Source organism: Kogia breviceps, chromosome 1 (assembly GCF_026419965.1).
Source record: "Kogia breviceps isolate mKogBre1 chromosome 1, mKogBre1 haplotype 1, whole genome shotgun sequence".
NCBI classification, from domain to species: Eukaryota; Metazoa; Chordata; class Mammalia; order Artiodactyla; family Physeteridae; genus Kogia; species Kogia breviceps.
This window is the reverse complement of record NC_081310.1, coordinates 73545686-73564687: the sequence shown is the minus strand read 5'-3', so window position 1 is coordinate 73564687 and position 19002 is coordinate 73545686. Positions and strand designations below refer to the sequence as shown.

Below are 19002 nucleotides of genomic sequence, written 5' to 3'. Positions count from 1 at the left end.
ACATGCATGTGGTGCTTGCCTGCAGACAGTAGACACTCAAATATTGGTTCCCTTCCCTTTCCTCTCTTGATTTAAATTCAAGAAAGGATGTTTAAATATACTGATCTAAAACACAATTCTTATTAAACCTCCTGGATATTTGGAGAAATACATAAAATTGCAGCTGTGTAGATTATCTACTTTTGCTCCCTCCTTCACCAAATTTAGTGTTTTGGGGATTTAATTCCTTGGCTTAATTTATCTATGATTGCTACACCACTTTTTCGAACTATAAATTTACTAGTTGAAACAAAGAAATGCTTAAGATTTTTTTTTTCCTCATTAGTTTTAAGAAATCTTTGAAAGTCAACATTTTATTGAACTGTACCTCGTTGATTTACAGGCAAGTCACTCGATTTCTTAGAATCTGATTTTTCTCATTTATTGAAAAATAGGTGATGCTAATAGCATCTGCCCTGCCCATCTCATAGGATTGTTGTGAAGACTAATTTTAGGTAATATCTCTTTGTAAAATGCAAAGATAGAAACTAGAATTAATAAAAGCCTTTATTCCTATAAATAAGCTCTTTAAGAAGGAAAGAAGAAAATTTCTCAAGTTGGTTCTATGTTCTTCTATGCTCTGGTATGATCTTGAATGTCTTTGGAAGCAACGTCCACACGGTGTAATTTCAATGTTCTCTCTAACAGAACCAGAACCGTGTGTGCCTCTGAAAATTCCAACCCAGTCACTGATACAGGATGTGACAGGACAAGCAAGAAAAGAGAAAGTGAGGCTACCTCACTATTTGCTGAGTACCAAGCCCAAGTCTCAACCTCTCAAAAAGGTAAAACAGACATGGGAAGAAATTTCCCAGAGCCAGTTAGCATTTTATCTATTCCTGGTTGATTGAGGCTATTGATTTCCAGCCACTGTGTACTACTATTTAATATAAGAACCATCCCAACAGGAATCCCTTCAGGTCACACAGAGATAAACCGGGGCAGTGCTTTGCTGGAGCCAGCTTATATACGCTCATGAGAGAAACTTTATGAGCCAGCTGTTAAACCATCACTAGCTTGCAGTCAGTCATGCTGTGAGTTCTTATGCCATAGAAATCAGCAAATGCTACTGATAAAGGCTCTTTTCTGAGAGCCAGTTTACCAGCACACTGTTGGCTGAGGGGATCATTGGGCACCCTTCTCATGACTCTTAGGATAAAATCCAGATGACCTAGCATGACTCCAAGGCATGGCTCCATTTGCTTCTCTACCCTCACCTTGTCTCAAACTCACTACACTTCACCCATTGTGGACTTCTCTTAGTTCTTTAAAAGCACCAAGCTCCTTCCTCAGAGCCTCTAAGATTAAGATTCCATCGCAGTTCTGTTGTAAAGGTTTCCTTGAGCCCACCAATCAAGCTTTGGTAGTTATCCTTTAGAAATTTCATGGCACACTGTGTTCATTACCATCAGAGAAGGTATTGCAGTGTATATAAGTGACATGTGATAGAGGTGCTTCTCAAACTTTAATGTGCATGTGAGCTATTTGGGGACTTTTTAAAAATATAGATTCCAACTTATTGGGTCTGGTGTGGGGCCCGAGATTCTGCAGTTTTAACAGGCTCCCAGGTGAGGTCAGGAAATAACAGTGTAGGGCAATGGTTCTCAAAGCATGATTACCTGACTGGCAACACTGGCAACACCTGAGAACTTGTTATACATGCAAATTCATGAGCCCCATCCCAGATGTACTGATGGAGAAACTCTGGGGTTGGAGTCAGCAATTTTGTGTCTTAAGGAGTCCTCAGTAGCCTGTGCTCCTCTCCAGAGCAGGTTTTCTTTATCTTTGTAGGCACTTCCCCTCCCCACCTACCTACTCTTTACTCCACCCCATCCCAAACTTACTAATGGAGAAACTCTGGGAGTGGAGTCAGCAGTTGGTGTCTTAACCAGTCTTCCAGGTGATTCTGATGGGAGCTAAAGTTCGATCATCACGGGCACAGAAGAAAGAGTACAAACTTTAGAATCAGGCAAACTTGAGTTTGAAACTTTGCCACTTAACACTTGAGCAAGTTATCTGTCTTTCAATTCTCTGAACTTGAGCTTCTTTATCCTTAAAACAAAGCCTAAAATACTTCCTTACAGTGCTGTGGTAAGGATTACATAGACCATAAATGTTTATTTCCTCTCCCAACCAAGCAGTTATTTTTTTCTGGTGACGGAGCCTATTCTTAAAATTGAAATATAGTTGACATACAATATTATGTTAGCTTCAGGTGTACTACATAGAAATTTGACGTTTGTATACATTATGAAATGATCACCACCATAAGTCTAGTAACCATCTGTCCCAACAAAGTTAGTACAATATTATTGACCATATTCCTTTTATTACATCCCTGTGCCTTATTTATTCTATAACTGGATGTTTGTATCTCTTAATCCCCTTCACCTATTTCGTCCCCCCTAATCCCCTCCCTTCTGGCAACCACCCATTTGTTCTCATATCTATGAGTCTGTTTTCATTTTGTTTTGATTGTTTTGTTTTTTAGACTCCACATGTAAGTGAGATCACATAGTATTGCCTTTTTATAAAATTATTTCACTTAGTATAATTCCCTCTAGATCCATCCATGTTGTTGCAAATGACAAGATTTCTTTTTTTATGGCTGAATAATATTCTGTATACACATACACACACACACACATACACACACACATACATATATATCACATCCTCTTTATCCATTCATCTTTCGATGGACATTTAGACATATAGGTTGCTTCCATACCTCAGCTATTGTAAACAATTCTGCAATGAATATTGGTGTGGATATATTCTTTCTAATTAGTATTTTTATTTTCTTCAGGTAAATACCCAGAAGTGAAATTGCTGGATCATATGGTAGTTTCTGTTAATTTTTTGAGGACCTTTCATACTGTTTTCCATAATGGCTACACCAATTTACAGTCCCATCAACAGTGCATGTGGGTTCCCTTTCCTCCACATCCTTGCCAACGCTTGTTATTTGTTGTCTTTTTAATGACAGCCATTCTGACAGGCATGAGGCAGTATCTCACTGTGGTTTTGATTGACATTTACCTGCTGATTAGTTACTGCTGAGCATCTTTTCATGTGTCTGTTGGCCATCTGTATGTCTTCTTTGAAAAAAGTCTATTGAGGTCCTCTGGCCAGTTTTTAATTGGGTTGTTTGGCTTTTTGATGTTGAATTGTTTGAGTTTTTTGTATGTTTTTATGCTAAGCATCTGTTCATGTTGTCTGTTGGCCATCTTTATGTCTTTGATAAAAATCTTACTCAGGTCCTCTGAGCATTTTTTAATTGGGTTGTTTGGTTTTTTTGATGTTAAGCTGTTTGAGTTTTTTGTATATTTTGGTTATTAACCCCTTATCAGATATATTGTTTGCAAATATCTTTTCCCATTCAGTAGTCTGCCTTTTCATTTTGTTGATAGTTTCCTTCATGGTGCAAAAAGTGTTTTAGTTTGATGTAGTCTCATTTGTTTATTTTTGCTTTTGTTTCCCTTGTGTGAGTAAACAGATCCAAAAAAGTACTAAGATTGATGGCAAAGAGCATACTGCTTATGTTTTATTCTAGTTTTATGGTTTTGAGTCTTGTTAAGTATTGAATACATTTTGAGTATTTTTGTATATGGTGTGAGAAAGTAGTCCAGTTTGATTATTTTGCATGGAGCTGTCCTGTTTTCCCAACACCATTTATTGAAAAGGCTATCTTTTCCCTATTGTAATTCTTGCCTCCTTTGTCATAGATTGACTAACCATAAAAGAATGGGTTTATTTCTAAGCTCTCTATTCTGTTCCATTGATCTGTGTGTCTCTTTTTATGCCAGTACCATACTGTCTTGATTACCATAGCTCTGTAGTGTAGTTTGAAATCAGCATAGTACCTCCAGCTCTGTTTTTTCTCAAGATTGCTTTTGTGTTTCCATACAAATTTTAGAATTAAATCATCTAGTTATATTTGATCTGGTTCTGTGAAAATTGCCTTTGGTATTTTGATTGGGATTGCATCAAATCTGTAGATTGCCTTGGATAGTATGGTCATTTTAACAATATTATTTCAATCCATGAGTACAGTATATCTTTCCATTTATTTGTGTCATCTTCAATTTCTTTCGTCAGTGTCTTATAGTTTTCAGAGTACAAGTCTTTTGCCTCTTTGTTTACATTTATTCCTAGGTATTTTATTCTTTTTGATGCAATTGTAAATGGGATTGTTTACTTAATTTCTCTTTCTGATAGTTCATTATTAGTGTATAAAAATGCAACAGATACAGATATCTGTATATTAATTTTGTAACATTCAACTTCACTGAATTAAGTTATCAGTCCTAATAGTGTGTGAGTTTTTCTAGATTCTACCAGTAACATTATTATGTTATACTTGCTTTATCACATATCTATCCTTATATCTATCCATTAATCCATCTTGTTTTGGGTGCACTTCAAAGTAAATTGCAGAGATTATTACATTTATCCCTAAATATTCTAATATACATATCACTAAGTAGAGTTCAATATTTGTTTATATTTTTTCCTTTGATATATAATATACATACATACAATAAAATGCACAAATTTTAAGCACATATTTGCTGAGTTTTGATAAATACATATACTCATGTAACTCAAATTCTAATTAAGATATGGATCATTACCAAGTTCTAATAGATTTTTGGTAACATCTTTAGGATTCTTTATATATAATATCGTGTCATCTGCAAATAGTGACAGTTTAACTGCTTCCATTCCAATTTGCAGTCCTTTTATTTTGTTTTCTTGTCTGATTTCTGTGGCTAAAACTTCCAGTACTATGTTGAATCAAAGTGGCAAGAGCGGGCATCCTTTTCTTGTTCCTGATCTTAGAGGAAATGCTTTCAGCTTTTTATCATTGAGTATGATGTTAACTGTGGGCCTTTTATATATGGCCTTTATTATGTTGAGGCATGTTCCCTCTATATTCACTCTGTTAAGAGTTTTTATCATAAACGTAGATGTTGAATTTTGCCAAAAGCTTTTTTGCATCTTTTGAGATGATCATATAATTTGATATACCACTTGATCATGATGTTTGAGTGTTTTAATGCATTTTTGAATATGGTTTCCCAATACTTTGTTGAAGATTTTTGTATCTATGTTTATCAGTGATATTGATATATAATTTTCTTTTTGTGGTATCTTTTTCTGGTTTGGGCATCAGATTTATGCCAGCCTCATAGAATGAGTTCAGAAGCATTCCTTCCTCTTCAATTTTTTGGAATAGTTTGAGAATGATAGGTGCTACCTCTTCTTTAAATGTGTGGTAGAATTCACCTGTGAAGCCATCTGGTCCTGGACTTCTGTTGGGATTTTTTAAATTACTGATTAAGTTTCATTACTGGTAATCAATCTGTTCATATTTTTTATTTCTTCTTAATTCAGTCTTAGGAGATTATGTTTCTAGAAATTTATCCATTTCTTCTAGGTTTTCCATTTTATTGGCATATAATTGTAGTAATCTCTCATGGTCCTTTTTATTTCTGTGGTGTTGGTTGTAACTTCTCTTTCATTTCTGATTTTATTTATTTGGGCTCTCTCTCTCTCTCTCTCTCTCTTTTCTTGATGAGTCTGGCTAAAGGCTTGTTTTGTTTATCTTTTCAAAGAACCAGCTCTTAGTTTCATTGGTCTTTGTATTGTTTTTTTGGTCTATATTTCACTTATTTCCATTCTCATCTTTATTATTTCTTTCCTTCTCCTAACTTTGGGTTTTGTTATTCTTCTCTTTCTAGTTCCTTTAGCTGTAAGGTTAGGTTGTTTATTTGAGATTTTTCTTATTTCCTGAGTTAAGCTTGTATCGCTATACACTTCCTTCTTAGAATGGCTCTTGCTGTATCCCATAGGTTTGGATCATTGTGTGGTTGTTATCTGTCTTTAGGTATTTTTTTTCCTGTTTGATTTCTGCAGTGATCCATTGGTTGCTTAGTAGCATGTTGTTTATCCTCTACATGTTTGTGTTTTCTGCAGTTTTGTCCTGGTAGTTGATTTCTAATCTTATAGTGTTGTGGTTGGAAAAGATGCTTGATATGATTTCAGTCTTCTCAATTTCATTAAGACTTGTTTTGTGGCCTATTATGTGATCTATCCTGGAGAATGTTCCATGTACACTTGAAAAGAACGTGCATTCTACTGTTCAGGGATGGAAAGTTCTGTATGTATCTATTAAGTCCATCCACTATAACTTGTCATATAGGCCAGTGTTTCCTTATTGATTTTCTGTCTGGATGATCTGTCCATTGATGTAAGTGGGGTATTTAAAATGCCTACTATTATTATATATTATTACGTAACTGTGAATTTCTCCCTTTATGTCTGTTAATATTTGTTTATGTATTTAGGTGCTCCTATTTTGTGTTCATATGTATTTACAATTGTTATATCTTCTTATTAGATTGATCCCTTCATCATTATATAATGTCCTTCTGTGTCTCTTGTTACAGTCTTTAATATCTACTTTTTCTGATATAAGTGTTGCTACCTAGGCTTTCTTTTTGTTTTCAGTTACAAGGAATACCTTTTCCCATCCCTTCACTTTCAGTCTATGTGTGTCTTTAGATATGAAGTGAGTCTCTTGTAAGCATCATATATACGGGTCTTGATTTTTATCCATTAAGCCACTCTCTGTCTTTTGATTGGAGCATTTAGACCATTTACATTAAAGTAATTGATAGGTATGTACTTATAGACCTTTTGTTAACTGTTTTCATGTTGTTTTTATAGTTCTTTTTTGTTCCTTCTTCTTTTAGACTCTTCCCTTGTGATTTGATTACTATCTTTAGCATTATGTTTGGATTCCTTTCTCTTTTTTGTGTGTGTATCTATTACAGGTTTTTGGATTGTGGCTATCATGAGGTTCATATATAACAACATATAATCATATATATGATTATTTTAAGTTGTTAATCTCCTAAGTTTGAATAAATTCTAACAACTCTTCATCTTCCCCCCACACACATTTAATGTTTTTGATGTCATATTTTACATCTTTTTGTTTTGAGTATCCCTTAACTACTCATTGTGGATATATATAATTTTATGCATTAGTCCTTTGACCTTCTGTCCTGCTGGCTTTATAAGTGGTTGATCTACTACCTTTACTGTATGTTTGCCTTTACCAGTGAAATTTTTCCTTGCATAATTTTTGTATGTCTAGTTGTGGCCTTTTCTTTTCTGCTTAGAGAAGTCCCTTTAGCATTTCTTGTAAAGCCAGTTTAGTGGCGCTGAACTCTCTTAGCTTTTGCTTGTCTGTAAAACTGTTTATCTCTCTTTTCAAATATGAATGGTAACCTTAACAGGTAGAATATTCTTGGTTGTATGTTTTTCCCTTTCATCACTTTGAATATATCATGCCACTCCCTTCTAGTCTGCACAATTTCTGCTGAAAAGTCAGCTGATGGTCTTATGGTATTCCCTGGTACATAACTAGTTGCTATTCTCTTGCTTCTTTAAGATTCTCTCTTTATCTTTAATTTTTGCCATTTTAATTGACATTTTAATTTCATTTAATGTGTCATGGTGTGGACCTTTTTGAGTTAATCCTGTTTGGGATTCTCTGTGCTTCCTGGACCTGAATGTCTGTTTTCTTTCCCAGGTTAGGGAAGTTTTCAGCTATTATTTCTTCAAGTAAGTTCTCTGCCCCTTTCTTTCTCCATCTGGGTCCCCTCTTTGCAAATGTTAGTATGCTTGATATTGTCCCAGAGGTCTCTTAAACTGTCTTCATTTTTTAAAATTCTTTTTTCTGTTCAGCTTAGGTGACTTTTTACTACTGTCTGATCCATTCCTCTGATCCATTGCTGATCAATTCCTCTGTATCATCTAATCTACTGTTGATCCCTTCTAGTGCAGTTTTTTTTTTTTTTTCAGTGGTACGTGGGCCTCTCACTGTTGTGGCCTCTCCCATCGCAGAGCACAGGCTCCAGATGCACAGGCTCAGCAGCCATAGCTCACGGACCTAGCTGCTCCGTGGCATGTGGGATCTTCCCAGATTGGGGCACGAACCCATGTCCCCTGCATTGGCAGGCGGACTCTCAACCACTGCGCCACCAGGGAAGTCCTAGTGCAGTTTTTATTTCAGTTATTGTATTCTTCAGCTCTGTTTGGTTTTTCATTTTTCTAACTTTTTGTTGAAATTTTCACCATATTCATTCATTCTTCTCCTGGGTTTAGTGAGCATCTTTATGATCATTATCTTGACTCTTTATTGGCCAGATTGCTTACCTCCACTTTGTTTAGTTCTTTTTCTGAGATTATGTGTTGTTCCTTTGTTTGGAACATATTCTTCTGTCTCCTCATTTTTTCCAATTCTCTGTGTTTATTTCTAATGATGGTTACATTGCCCAATCTTGTTGAAGTAGCCTCATGTAGGAGATGTCCCATGGGCTCAGCAGCATGCTCCCCTCTGGTCTTCAGAGCTGTGTAGTCAAGGGGTGCCCTTATGTGGGCTGCAGGTGCCTTTCTGTTGTAGTAGGGCCTACTACTGTGGGCATGCTGGGGGCAAAGCTGGCTTTGGCTTGGTTGGCTGCAAGGCCTTGCCTTGTGCAGTGGCTGTAGGCTGTCTGGAGGGTGGAGTAAGCTTCTTGCATGCTTTGCTGCACGGTCTAGTCGGGGGATGTGTGGGGTCAGAGTCTTTTTACTATCTTGGGAATGCAAAATAGAACCATTTTATTATGCTTTATTGCTTTTTTTCTCAATGCAAGGTGCAAGATTCTGTTGGAGGAAGAGTGAAAACATCCTCTGTTGCATCTGCTGCCATTAATAATGTAAATTCATCCCCCTTTGGATTCCGTCTTCTCCCACCCTCAGTGATGTTTGGAGTGCTTGAAGAAGGACACACCTATGCAACCACTGTAAAGCTCAAGAATATTGGAGTGGACTTCTGCAGGTGAGGCCAAGTTTCCAAGTGTATGCTCAGATCACCTTCCCCTACTCTGTGACTTTTCTTTGGTTGCATACATCAGTGAATGTTTATTGAACTGAATTGTAATTACACCTGAACTCTTGAATCTTAACATCATTCATTTAATCATTTACTCACTAATTCATCCATTCATTCATTATTCAACAAATTAGTACTTACCAAGCCTCAACTACAGAGTAGGTATTTCTTTGCCTTTCCATTAATTTTTATCCATACTTTGGTTAGAAGCACCTCAAGACCTGATCTGTACTAGCAAAACATGAAAGGGAAGTTGTACAAGTGTTACAATAACTAATACACAAAACAATAGCTAATGGACAAAACTTGAAAGTCTATTTCTCAAATCTACCACCAACTATAATAACAGCTAAAATTGGTTGGCATTTTGTGATCTAAACATGATTTTAATTACATTAATTCTGCATAATTGAGGCAAAAAGGAAAAAAAAAAATTAACCCTTAATCATTAGGGTCATTTTGACTCTGATGATGTGACTTGGAACTATAAACAAGTACCTTAACTCACAGCGTGTACTCCGAATAGAAAATATACTGTATCTGGCATTAAGTGACAAGAGAGTCACCTTAGCCCTTCATTTTCAGATCAAAACCAATAGAATCTTAGAGTGTGTAGAACCTTAGAGACTATTATATAAAGGAACAAACTGAGTAACTTGTTTTAAGGTCTTGTAGGCTACAGCATGGGTAGATCTCAGATCTCCTGTGTACCAGCTCATTGGAGCACCATGCTTTACCAGCACAGCTGTGGTCACTGCTTCTTGTGGGAGATCAGTCCTTCCCACTGGGTCAATATACCATGTATCTATGCCAAGACAACTCCTAATCACAAAATCTCCTCTATACTATTTTGAATTAAGCTTCAGGATTATGTCGAGTTTTTTCCCCCCATAAAAATGGGATACTTGTTTATTTCAAGTGCAGAGTTGTTCTCAGGGTCAGTAGCAAGTTTGAGAATGTTTGTGATTCTAAATTCAGGATTGGAATTCAGAGGGAGCAAAGCTACAGAAGCATCTGATTGAAAAGATCACCGTCCCCTTTTAATTGAGGTGAATTCTCAACTTCAGGAATCACATTTACTTCCTCACAAACAACCTGATGAGGGACCCAAGCTGCCATATCAGACATTATTGTTTATTTAGGTTGTTGCCACAAAGTGGGTGGGGAGAAATGGAGAGTCAACCTCAAACGAATTAAAACCACCCATGCAGACACTGTGTGTCCAGTACAGAATTTTAGTTTTATAGATTTCAATCCTCAGCTTGTTCAACTCAGCCACCACAGGGCAGACAGCAAAGTGGCTGGTAGAGGGAGTGGGGTAGATGGAGGTAGGCTTCCCTTGGCATTTTAATTTACTCCAGGTCTTTAACCTTCAGGCAGAACCCACAAACCACAGGAAGGGGAAGAGATCAATAGGCACCAAGTGTGAGCACCGGGCTTTTCAAGTTCACCAACATTTTCTGAGCCTTTCCTGTTTCTCTTCTCCCCAAACTTGCAAACCCCATACAATGGCAGAGAAAGACTGGCTCCCACGCTCTGCTGCTTTCCAAAGGAGCCTTTATTCTTCAGCTTAATGACCTGGCAGTCAGTATGTGTGTTCACACTGGCGGCTACACTGCAGTGCACACGCCAGCCAAACCTTCGTCACCTTCTGCCCAGACCCAAGCTGCTCGTCAGCATCCGATAACAAAGGGTTGAAACTCAGGTTGGAGTCAGTTTGACGCTGATGAAAACTGTTGGAAAGGCAGTTGTGAAACAGGCCCCAGATTCTTTTTCCAACTGGATATTAGGTTGTTTTTCTACTAGTCTGGACCCCTTGCTCCTGTGTAGGGAATATTAACACCTTCTTGGTTTTATTACTTCCCAGTTCATTTGTGCTCATGTTTTTCATTATGGCATCAATTTATTCCCATTTTTTTCCTGGTAGGTTTAGGGTGAAGCAGCCCGCACCCAGCACAGGACTGAAAGTGACTTACAAACCTGGGCCTGTAAGTCCTATGTGGTATCTGTTGTGTGTGTCCATGTATGTGCATTACCGATATGTATATGTTTCCAGTCAAGTGATTTTTTAAGTCATTCTACCTGTTTCAGTTTAAACCATGTTTAAGTCTACTTTTTCTAGTATCATAAACAAAAGATTCCTGGTATTGGTTAAACATCTGGCTTGATGTCACTTACTTCATGTTAACAACCATGAGCAGATCTGTGTGTAAATAGAGTTAAACTTCCAGCTATGGAACCATTTCTGAAGTTTACTTCACTTGTCCCAATACTGCAGTTCTATACAGTTGTCTGAAAATACCTTTTAAAACATTAAATACGATTTAACATGCACTTGGTAAACTGATTACCTAATGATATCCTGTGACAAATCCTTCTGCAAAGTGAAAAATCACTTGAAAAACAACTATTTCATTGTTTACATCTTATGTAAATCTGGTTTGTTCTCTTGGTATTTGTCAGAGAATATTATTTAATAACATATTAAGAAATAGTAGTATATTTAAAGTCACCATCTGTCTCATTTCTTCAAAAATCTCTGAAAATACAAATTTTAAAATGTCAACCTGTTCTGATTTTATTTGATACATTCCCCCAAATAGGGTGTTTAGTATAAAATGTGTATACTGCCACTTACTTCAAATTAGAATTTCAGAAGTGTAGTGTGTTATAAACAAAAGGTTGTCTCAAAAGATAATAAAAAGCATACTTTCAATCTTAACTTTTATTTCTTGGTCAGTGTATCATCTCAAAAGAAAAAAAATCACACTTTCAATGTTAACTTTTATTTCTTGGTCAGTATATCATCTTGCTGCTTTAACACGCCTTTCATTTCAGTCAACAAGCTTTGAGTTCCTCCCATATGCCAGTGATAGTGCCAGGGTACAGGGGATGTTAAAGATGAGTGAGACACATAAGGAGCTTACAGAGCAGGACACATGGTGGGCACTCGAGAGATGTGTGATTGAGTGACAGATGATGTGAGGAAGTCTGATAGATTCATGAACCATTCGTCACAGATGGGGACTGCACATGCTCATGGGAACTCTGAGCAAGGGCGTCCAGTCCCATAACCAGCACATAGTGCTCAATGAATCCCAAGATCTTAAAGCAGCCACAGTTGTTATACGTTGACACAGAAGCATCTGTTGGCTATAGTGCAAAGAAAGTTGGCTTCTTGTCCTGACTGTGCTACCAAACAGCTCAGTGATGTTTTTGGTTAATTAACCCTCTGCACCTTGCTTTCCTCGTCTATAAAAGGAGGAGCTTAGACTGATCATTTATTAGCCCTCTTCTAGCTCCAGTATCTTATGATCTATATAAAATTGTAGTACACAGGCTGTAATTTCTAAACAGAAATACATTTTGGGATTAGATCGACTAATTCATGAGTACTGCTCCAAAACAATTCATCATTGTACTGTGTCAGAATTTCAGAATCTTCACAACATAAAGCAAAAACACAGTTAAAGCAAGCTTTTCTCCCACTGTTCTGGGAAGTTAGCAAATCTTTTTCATTTAAAGTAGGGATTAGCCAAAAGCCAAACGACTGCTGGATGAACCTTTATACGTACTAAAAACCCAGTTTGTATTCTTTGAAGCTCACTCTATACTGTTTTTTTCTTTTTTTTTCTTTTTGATATTAGGTTTTGGCTCTGGCAAAGAATGTAACCTCTAGACTTCTCCATATCTAAATCTCACCACTGTTCAGCTTGGTTCATTGCCAACACTGAATGAATGTACTCCAAGCCTGGGTAAACTTGTGTGATAACAGTCCTCCAGCTGCCCTTGTGCAGAATGTCATCGTTCCCCAGCCCTTCTCTGGTTGTTGGGCTTGGAGGGCTAAGGGCCCGGGTCTCAAAACAGAGCTGTTGGATACTCTCCAGTGTTCAGATAGATGCTCACAAGCACACTGTTGAAAAAACTGAAACATTTTTAAATTCTATTATTTATAAAACTCTACTGAAGAAAAAAAATTCCATTCGTAGCTAACTGCTTTCCATGTGGTAGTTTGTTCTGATTTATTTTTTCCAGATAACTGTTCTCAAGTCTGCTTTTTAACCCACCTCCTAGAGAGGCAGCTTAGAAACATAAACAGCTCTTTCTTTCCTGGCTAGTGTTCTTTTCAAGGAGCAAGGCAAGAAGCCTATTCCTTGCTGTGTTTCTTCTTCTTTATATATCAGGTTTCATTTTGTTGGTACAAACCTCTTCCATGTAGCTTTCAGATCTAAGCAGTTTGGCATTTAAACTAGTTCTGTCTCCCTCTACTGGCTTTGCCACATTGCAGGTCCTACATTAGGAATACTATAAACCAAGGGGCAGGGCAGGGGAATTGTGGGATTCACCCAGTCTCTTAGATTAAATTTAAGATGAAACTTATATTTATCTTAGATTAAATTTATCTTTATCTACAAGGATGACAATAAATAGAAACTTGCTACTGATATTCAAGAAATAGAAATAGCACAGTTACAGACATCATGAAAGTTTGCCCTCCAGCATCCTGGCATTTAGTTTCCTTATGCTTTTTCCTAACTAGCACTTGATGTTCTCCTTCAGCAATTTTTCCTGGGTCCCGCCTACTCAATGGAATTCAACCTAACTAATCCATGAAGTAATTCTTCTAAATGCTAGAACAGCAATCTTTCATTTGTGCCAAATTTATAGATGAGGAAACAAGATTAGGGAGTTTGAGTAACTTGCCCAAAGTCATGTTAAAAATCAAGATTTGAACTCATACATGTCTGATTCTAAAGCTACATTGTGTCTTATAGGTGGCGGCTGGTTTGCAGGCAGAACTGAAAGTGGAGTTATTTGCCATGGCTGTTGGAGAGGATGGTGCCAAGGGATCAGCACACATCTTTCACAATATAGAGATTATGACTGAGCATGATATTCTGTTCTTACCTGTGGAAGCAAATATCCTTTAAGCTTCAATTTGAGTAGTCATATATAGTGCAAAAATTACATTTGAGCAAGGAGAATACAAAAGTCAAAATGCTATTTTCTAATCCCCTTACATCTGTACTCTGTAGCTTCATTTATTCTATTTTTAAAACCATAGAGTTAAATTTCTTAGGACAAAGACTTGTATCTTCATTCATCTTTGAAAGCATCTAGCAGAGTGCCTAACATAGTACATGTGACTGTAAGTCGGATAAATCTCAATATTATTGGCCGTCTGTGGGGTATCAGACAATCAGAATTTTTTTAAAAAAACAAGTCTTTGTCATGAAAAAAACAACAACTTGTAATCTTGTTGGGGGATAGGAAGATACCTTATTATAGAAGTTGAATGGACATACACTGAATTACAATACATTCCTTCATACTGGTGTCTCTTGCAGATAGAATATATAGATATTGAGAACCTATTATATGCAAGGTACTGTATGAAATATTTTATCAAATATAAAAATGAAAATTGGACTCTATCCTAAAAGACTTACATAGTCTGGTAGCAGAAATAAAGTTTTCATACTTGATTCCTATATTGTACTCCAACAGCATGAATCATATACTACTTTGTGTTACAGTTATATCTATTTGATATTTGAGCTGGGTCTTATAGAATGCAAAAACTTTTGATGAAAGGAGACTTAAACTAGGAAGAATGAACAAAAGTGTAGCAATAGGAAATCTCCAGGTGTTCAGGAGGGGAAGCAGGGAGTTCAACTTGTTGAGAGGTTGGAGTATTAATAATATAGTGGGAAAGTTGGTTGGAATCAAGTTATGGTAGATTTTGAATCCTTGGCTTGACTTTATTATACAAGCAACAGTGAATCATTGAAATTCTCATCCAATGGGTGATATAATCAGCATATCTTTATAAAAATGAATCCACTATTATTGTACAGGATGTGCTGAAGGAGAAGAGCTACTGGATATGCAAAGAACCATTGGAAGGCTACATCAACAGGCCAAGTGTAAGGACAAGAACTATAGTGTGGCAACTATAGTTGGGAAAGAGGGACGTGGATAAAAGACATTTGGCAGGGGGTACTGTAAAATCTAAGGTGGGACCCATTGAGAAAAGCAAGGAAGTACGAGTTCACCTGCAAGGTTTGGGGCTCAGGTAATGAAATGGAGATTCAGGAGTGGATCTCAATTGAGGAGTCAGAGCTGGAGATATAATCATTTTAAGTGTCAGCTACAGAGGTGATGATAGAAGGTATGGGGAAGGAGAAGAAATTTGGAGTCTGTTTAGGGAGCAGGATAAAATAGAGGCACCAGTGGAGACAGAACAAGCAATTAGCAAAACATGAAATATCTCAAAGAATTTCAAGGAAACTATGGACACAGTTGATAGATGCTATAGAAATACCAAGGAGACTTCGGATTTAAATAGGACCACTAGATTTGGTTGGGACAAAAACCAAACTGCAGAACATGAAAAATGGCTGGGTGTTAAGCAAATAGAAATATTGAGTATGGATACATTTTCAATTTATTATTAAATGAAAGAGCAAGAGTATATGGTACCTGAGAGAGTACCTCAGGGAGGCAACAGAGAAAAGGAGAGATTTTCAGTTTAATGTGTTTGTGGGCTGGAAAGAGTGGATCAGAAGAGAAACATTAGAAATATGAATGAGAGGACTGAACCAGCAGTATCCAAAAGAGGGCAAGAGAATAATCAAGAACAGAGCTGAAGTGTTACTCCTGGCAAGGGAGAGAACAAAGATGGCTAAGGATCCAGACATTCTGAGGTGAAAGAAATTTAGGGGAACTTGTGTCAGATGACCTTGATTTCAATAGAAATGGAGTTGGATTCATTTGTTCATTCTTTCAAAGATCATAAGTTTTTCTAATGTGCTAGGCATTAGGGATACAGCAATGAACAAGAGGCACAAATTTCTGCCTTTATGTAAGCTTACATTCCAGTGGGAGGACAGGCAATAGACAAAATAAGTGAAACATGGACTACAATGGTGATAAGTACAAGGGAGAAAATGTAAAGTAGGAAAAGAAGTATAGGGAGTGTTAAGGATTGCAGTTTATAGCAGGGTGGTCATGAAAGACCTCACTGGGAACAATTTTCCCCACTCTGGGAATTAAATCAAGTCCTCTTACATCCTCTTCAAACAAGTTATTAGATGCTGATCCAGACTAACTGAATCCCTGTGGCTGATCACAGCAATTAAATACTTTTGCATTTATGTTAATAAATTTTCTATTTCTTTGCTTATAGATTAGAGACCATCTGTCAGGCACAGAGAGATAAGGAAAAGCGTTTTATTAAATCCTTACTCTACTTCCAGTGACAACAATGATAGTTCATAGTCCATTTCCCAAGGCCTGTCCCCCTGCCACTCCCCACCAGAAAACCATGAAATCTGGATGTTGATGTGGTCTGGGACCTAGTTATGGTGATTGATGGCACCTATAGAAAGGCCAGTCACCCTTAGCAGAAAACATACTCTAGGGGGAACAGAAGAAATTACAGGAGATCAATAGCTATCTGTCATCCCCTAAACCTGGCATGTAGAATTTGCATTAGACAGAAAATACCTAAAATTGAGCTAAATGTGCTAGAGATTCTAATTCTAAAATGTTTTCTGAGTTTGCATATACAAATCATTTGTTCATGAAAGTAATAGTCCTTAATGGGTATTTTACCAGTTTTAACAAGCAGCAATTATGATAAGAGACCAAAAGACTTTCCCCAGGGAAAAGAAAATCCTATGGTCCAGAAGATTTCTACAGTTTCTTCCTCTGCACTTGGAGTCTTCATGTCCCATAAAGTTTCTCCACATTAGGTGTCAGGTAAGTAACAAATCTGTAATTTGATTTTCATCCATTCAAACTTGAGGCCTTAGACCTTGCATTTGTTCCCATCTTCATACAGCCAGCAACCAATGAGCCACTTAGTGTGGTGGAATGAAAATATTTGTTTTTAATAATTATAACAACTACCCCTTCATAGTCATAAACTATCTAATCCTCATACTATCTACAAGATAGATATTTTTCCCACTTTATAAATAAGGAAACTGAGGCTCAGAGAATCTTGAAGAAGTAATAATCTAACCTACTTCAAAGTGATTCTAAAGTTCACTCTTTCAAGTGCAATTTTTGATGTTGATCGAACTCTTCAAAAAGCAAGGGTACAAACACAAACAGCAGGATGCCCTTTTGGACTTGAGAATTTACAGTTAGGCCAGTGGTTCTTAAATTTTTTGGACTCAAGACTCCTCACGTATTCTTAAAAATTACTGAGGATCCCAAAAACCTTTTGTTTATGTGGGTCATATTATCAATATTTACCAAATTAGAATTAAAACTTGGAAAAACTTATAATTTATTAAAAAAATAAACCCAGGGCTTCCCTTGTGGCACAGTGGTTGAGACCCTGCCTGCCGATGCGGGGGGCGCGGGTTCGTTCCCCGATCCAGGAGGATCCCACATACCGTGGAGCGGCTGGGCCCATGGGCCATGGCCGCTGGGCCTGCGCATCCGGAGCCTGTGCTCTGCGATGGGAGGGGCCATGGCAGTGAGATGCCCACGTACCACACACACAAAAAAAAATCCAGTATATTACCATAAATAAATTGTTAATGAAAAATAACTTTTCCAAACAAAAATTAATATAATAAGAGTATTACATTTTTGCAAATATTTCCAATGTCTGGCTTAATAGGACATAGCTGGATTCTCACATCTTCTCTGTATTCAGTCTGTCACCATATCACACATCACATAGTCTCTGGAAAACTCCACTGTACGCTCATGAGAGAAAAAGGCAAATAGCATCTTACATTAGTTTCCTAGGCCTGCTGTAATAAATCTGTATTTGTGTCTCGAGGCTGCCATAACAAAGTACTGCAGACCAGGTGCCTTAAAACAATAGATACTTATTCTCTTGCAGTTTGGGAAGCCAGACATTTGAAATCAAGATGGCAGCAGGGTTGGTTCCTTCTGGAGGCTCGGAGGGAGAATTTGTTCTATGCCTCTTTCCTAGCTTCTGGTGGTTGCCAGCAGTCTTTGGTGTTCCTTAGCTTATAACTCACTCTGATCTCTGCCTCTGTCCCTAATGGCATTCTTCCCTGTGTATTTCTATATGTCTCTCCTTATAAGAACAATAGTCATTGGTTTTAGGGGCTACTCTAACCTTGAATGACCTCATCTTAACTTGATTGCATCTGTAAAGACTCTATTTACACATAAGATCACATTCATAAGTCCTGGTAGACATGAGTTTTCTGGGGATAAACTCAGTACAGTCCACCTCTGGTTCCCCAAAATTCATACCCATCTCACATGCAAAATGCACTCCTTCCATCCCAATATTCCCCAAAGTCTTCACCTATCATGGTGTCCTCTCCATCTATGGACTTTTGAAACTAGAAACAAGTTGTCACCTTGCAAAATAGCATAAGAAGACATTCTCATTTAAAGGTTTTGCACTGCAAAGGATACCATAAACAGGACTAAAAGACAACCCTCAGAATGGGAGAAAATACTTGCAAATGAAGCAACTGACAAAGGATTAATCTCCAAAATTTATAAGCAACTCATGGAGCTCAATAACAAAAAAACGAACAACCCAATGCAAAAATGGGCAGAAGACCTAAATAGATATTTCTCCAAAGAAGATATACAGATTGCCAACAAACACATGAAAGAATGCTCAACATCATTCATCATTAGAGAAATGCAAATCAAAACTATAATGAGATATCATCTCGCACCAGTCAGAATGGCCATCATCAAAAAATCTAGAAACAATAAATGCTGGAGAGGGTGTGGAGAAAAGGGAACCCTCTTGCACTGCTGGTGGGAATGTAAATTGATACAGCCACTATGGAGAACAGCATGGGGGTTCCTTAAAAAACTACAAATAGAACTACCATATGACCCAGCAATCCCACTACTGGGCATATACCCTGAGGAAACCATAATTCAAAAAGAGTCATGTACCAAAATGTTTACTGCAGCTCTATTTACAATAGCCAGGACATGGAAGCAACCTAAGTGTCCATCAACAGATGAATAGATAAAGAAGATGTGGCACA

General features: G+C 37.3%; 1 protein-coding gene across 1 annotated transcript in view; it reads left to right on the top strand.

The window, feature by feature from the left end:
• The window catches only part of SPAG17 (sperm associated antigen 17), a 229029-nt gene extending 212283 nt beyond the window's left edge, over positions 1–16746 (top strand). The window contains exons 44-48 of the mRNA XM_067030751.1: positions 688–824; positions 8751–8935; positions 10917–10977; positions 13765–13909; positions 16607–16746. Of these exons, the coding sequence (XP_066886852.1) occupies positions 688–824; positions 8751–8935; positions 10917–10977; positions 13765–13909; positions 16607–16746 (668 nt within the window). The remainder of the gene's footprint in view (positions 1–687; positions 825–8750; positions 8936–10916; positions 10978–13764; positions 13910–16606) is intronic.
• The last annotated feature ends 2256 nt before the right edge of the window (positions 16747–19002 follow it).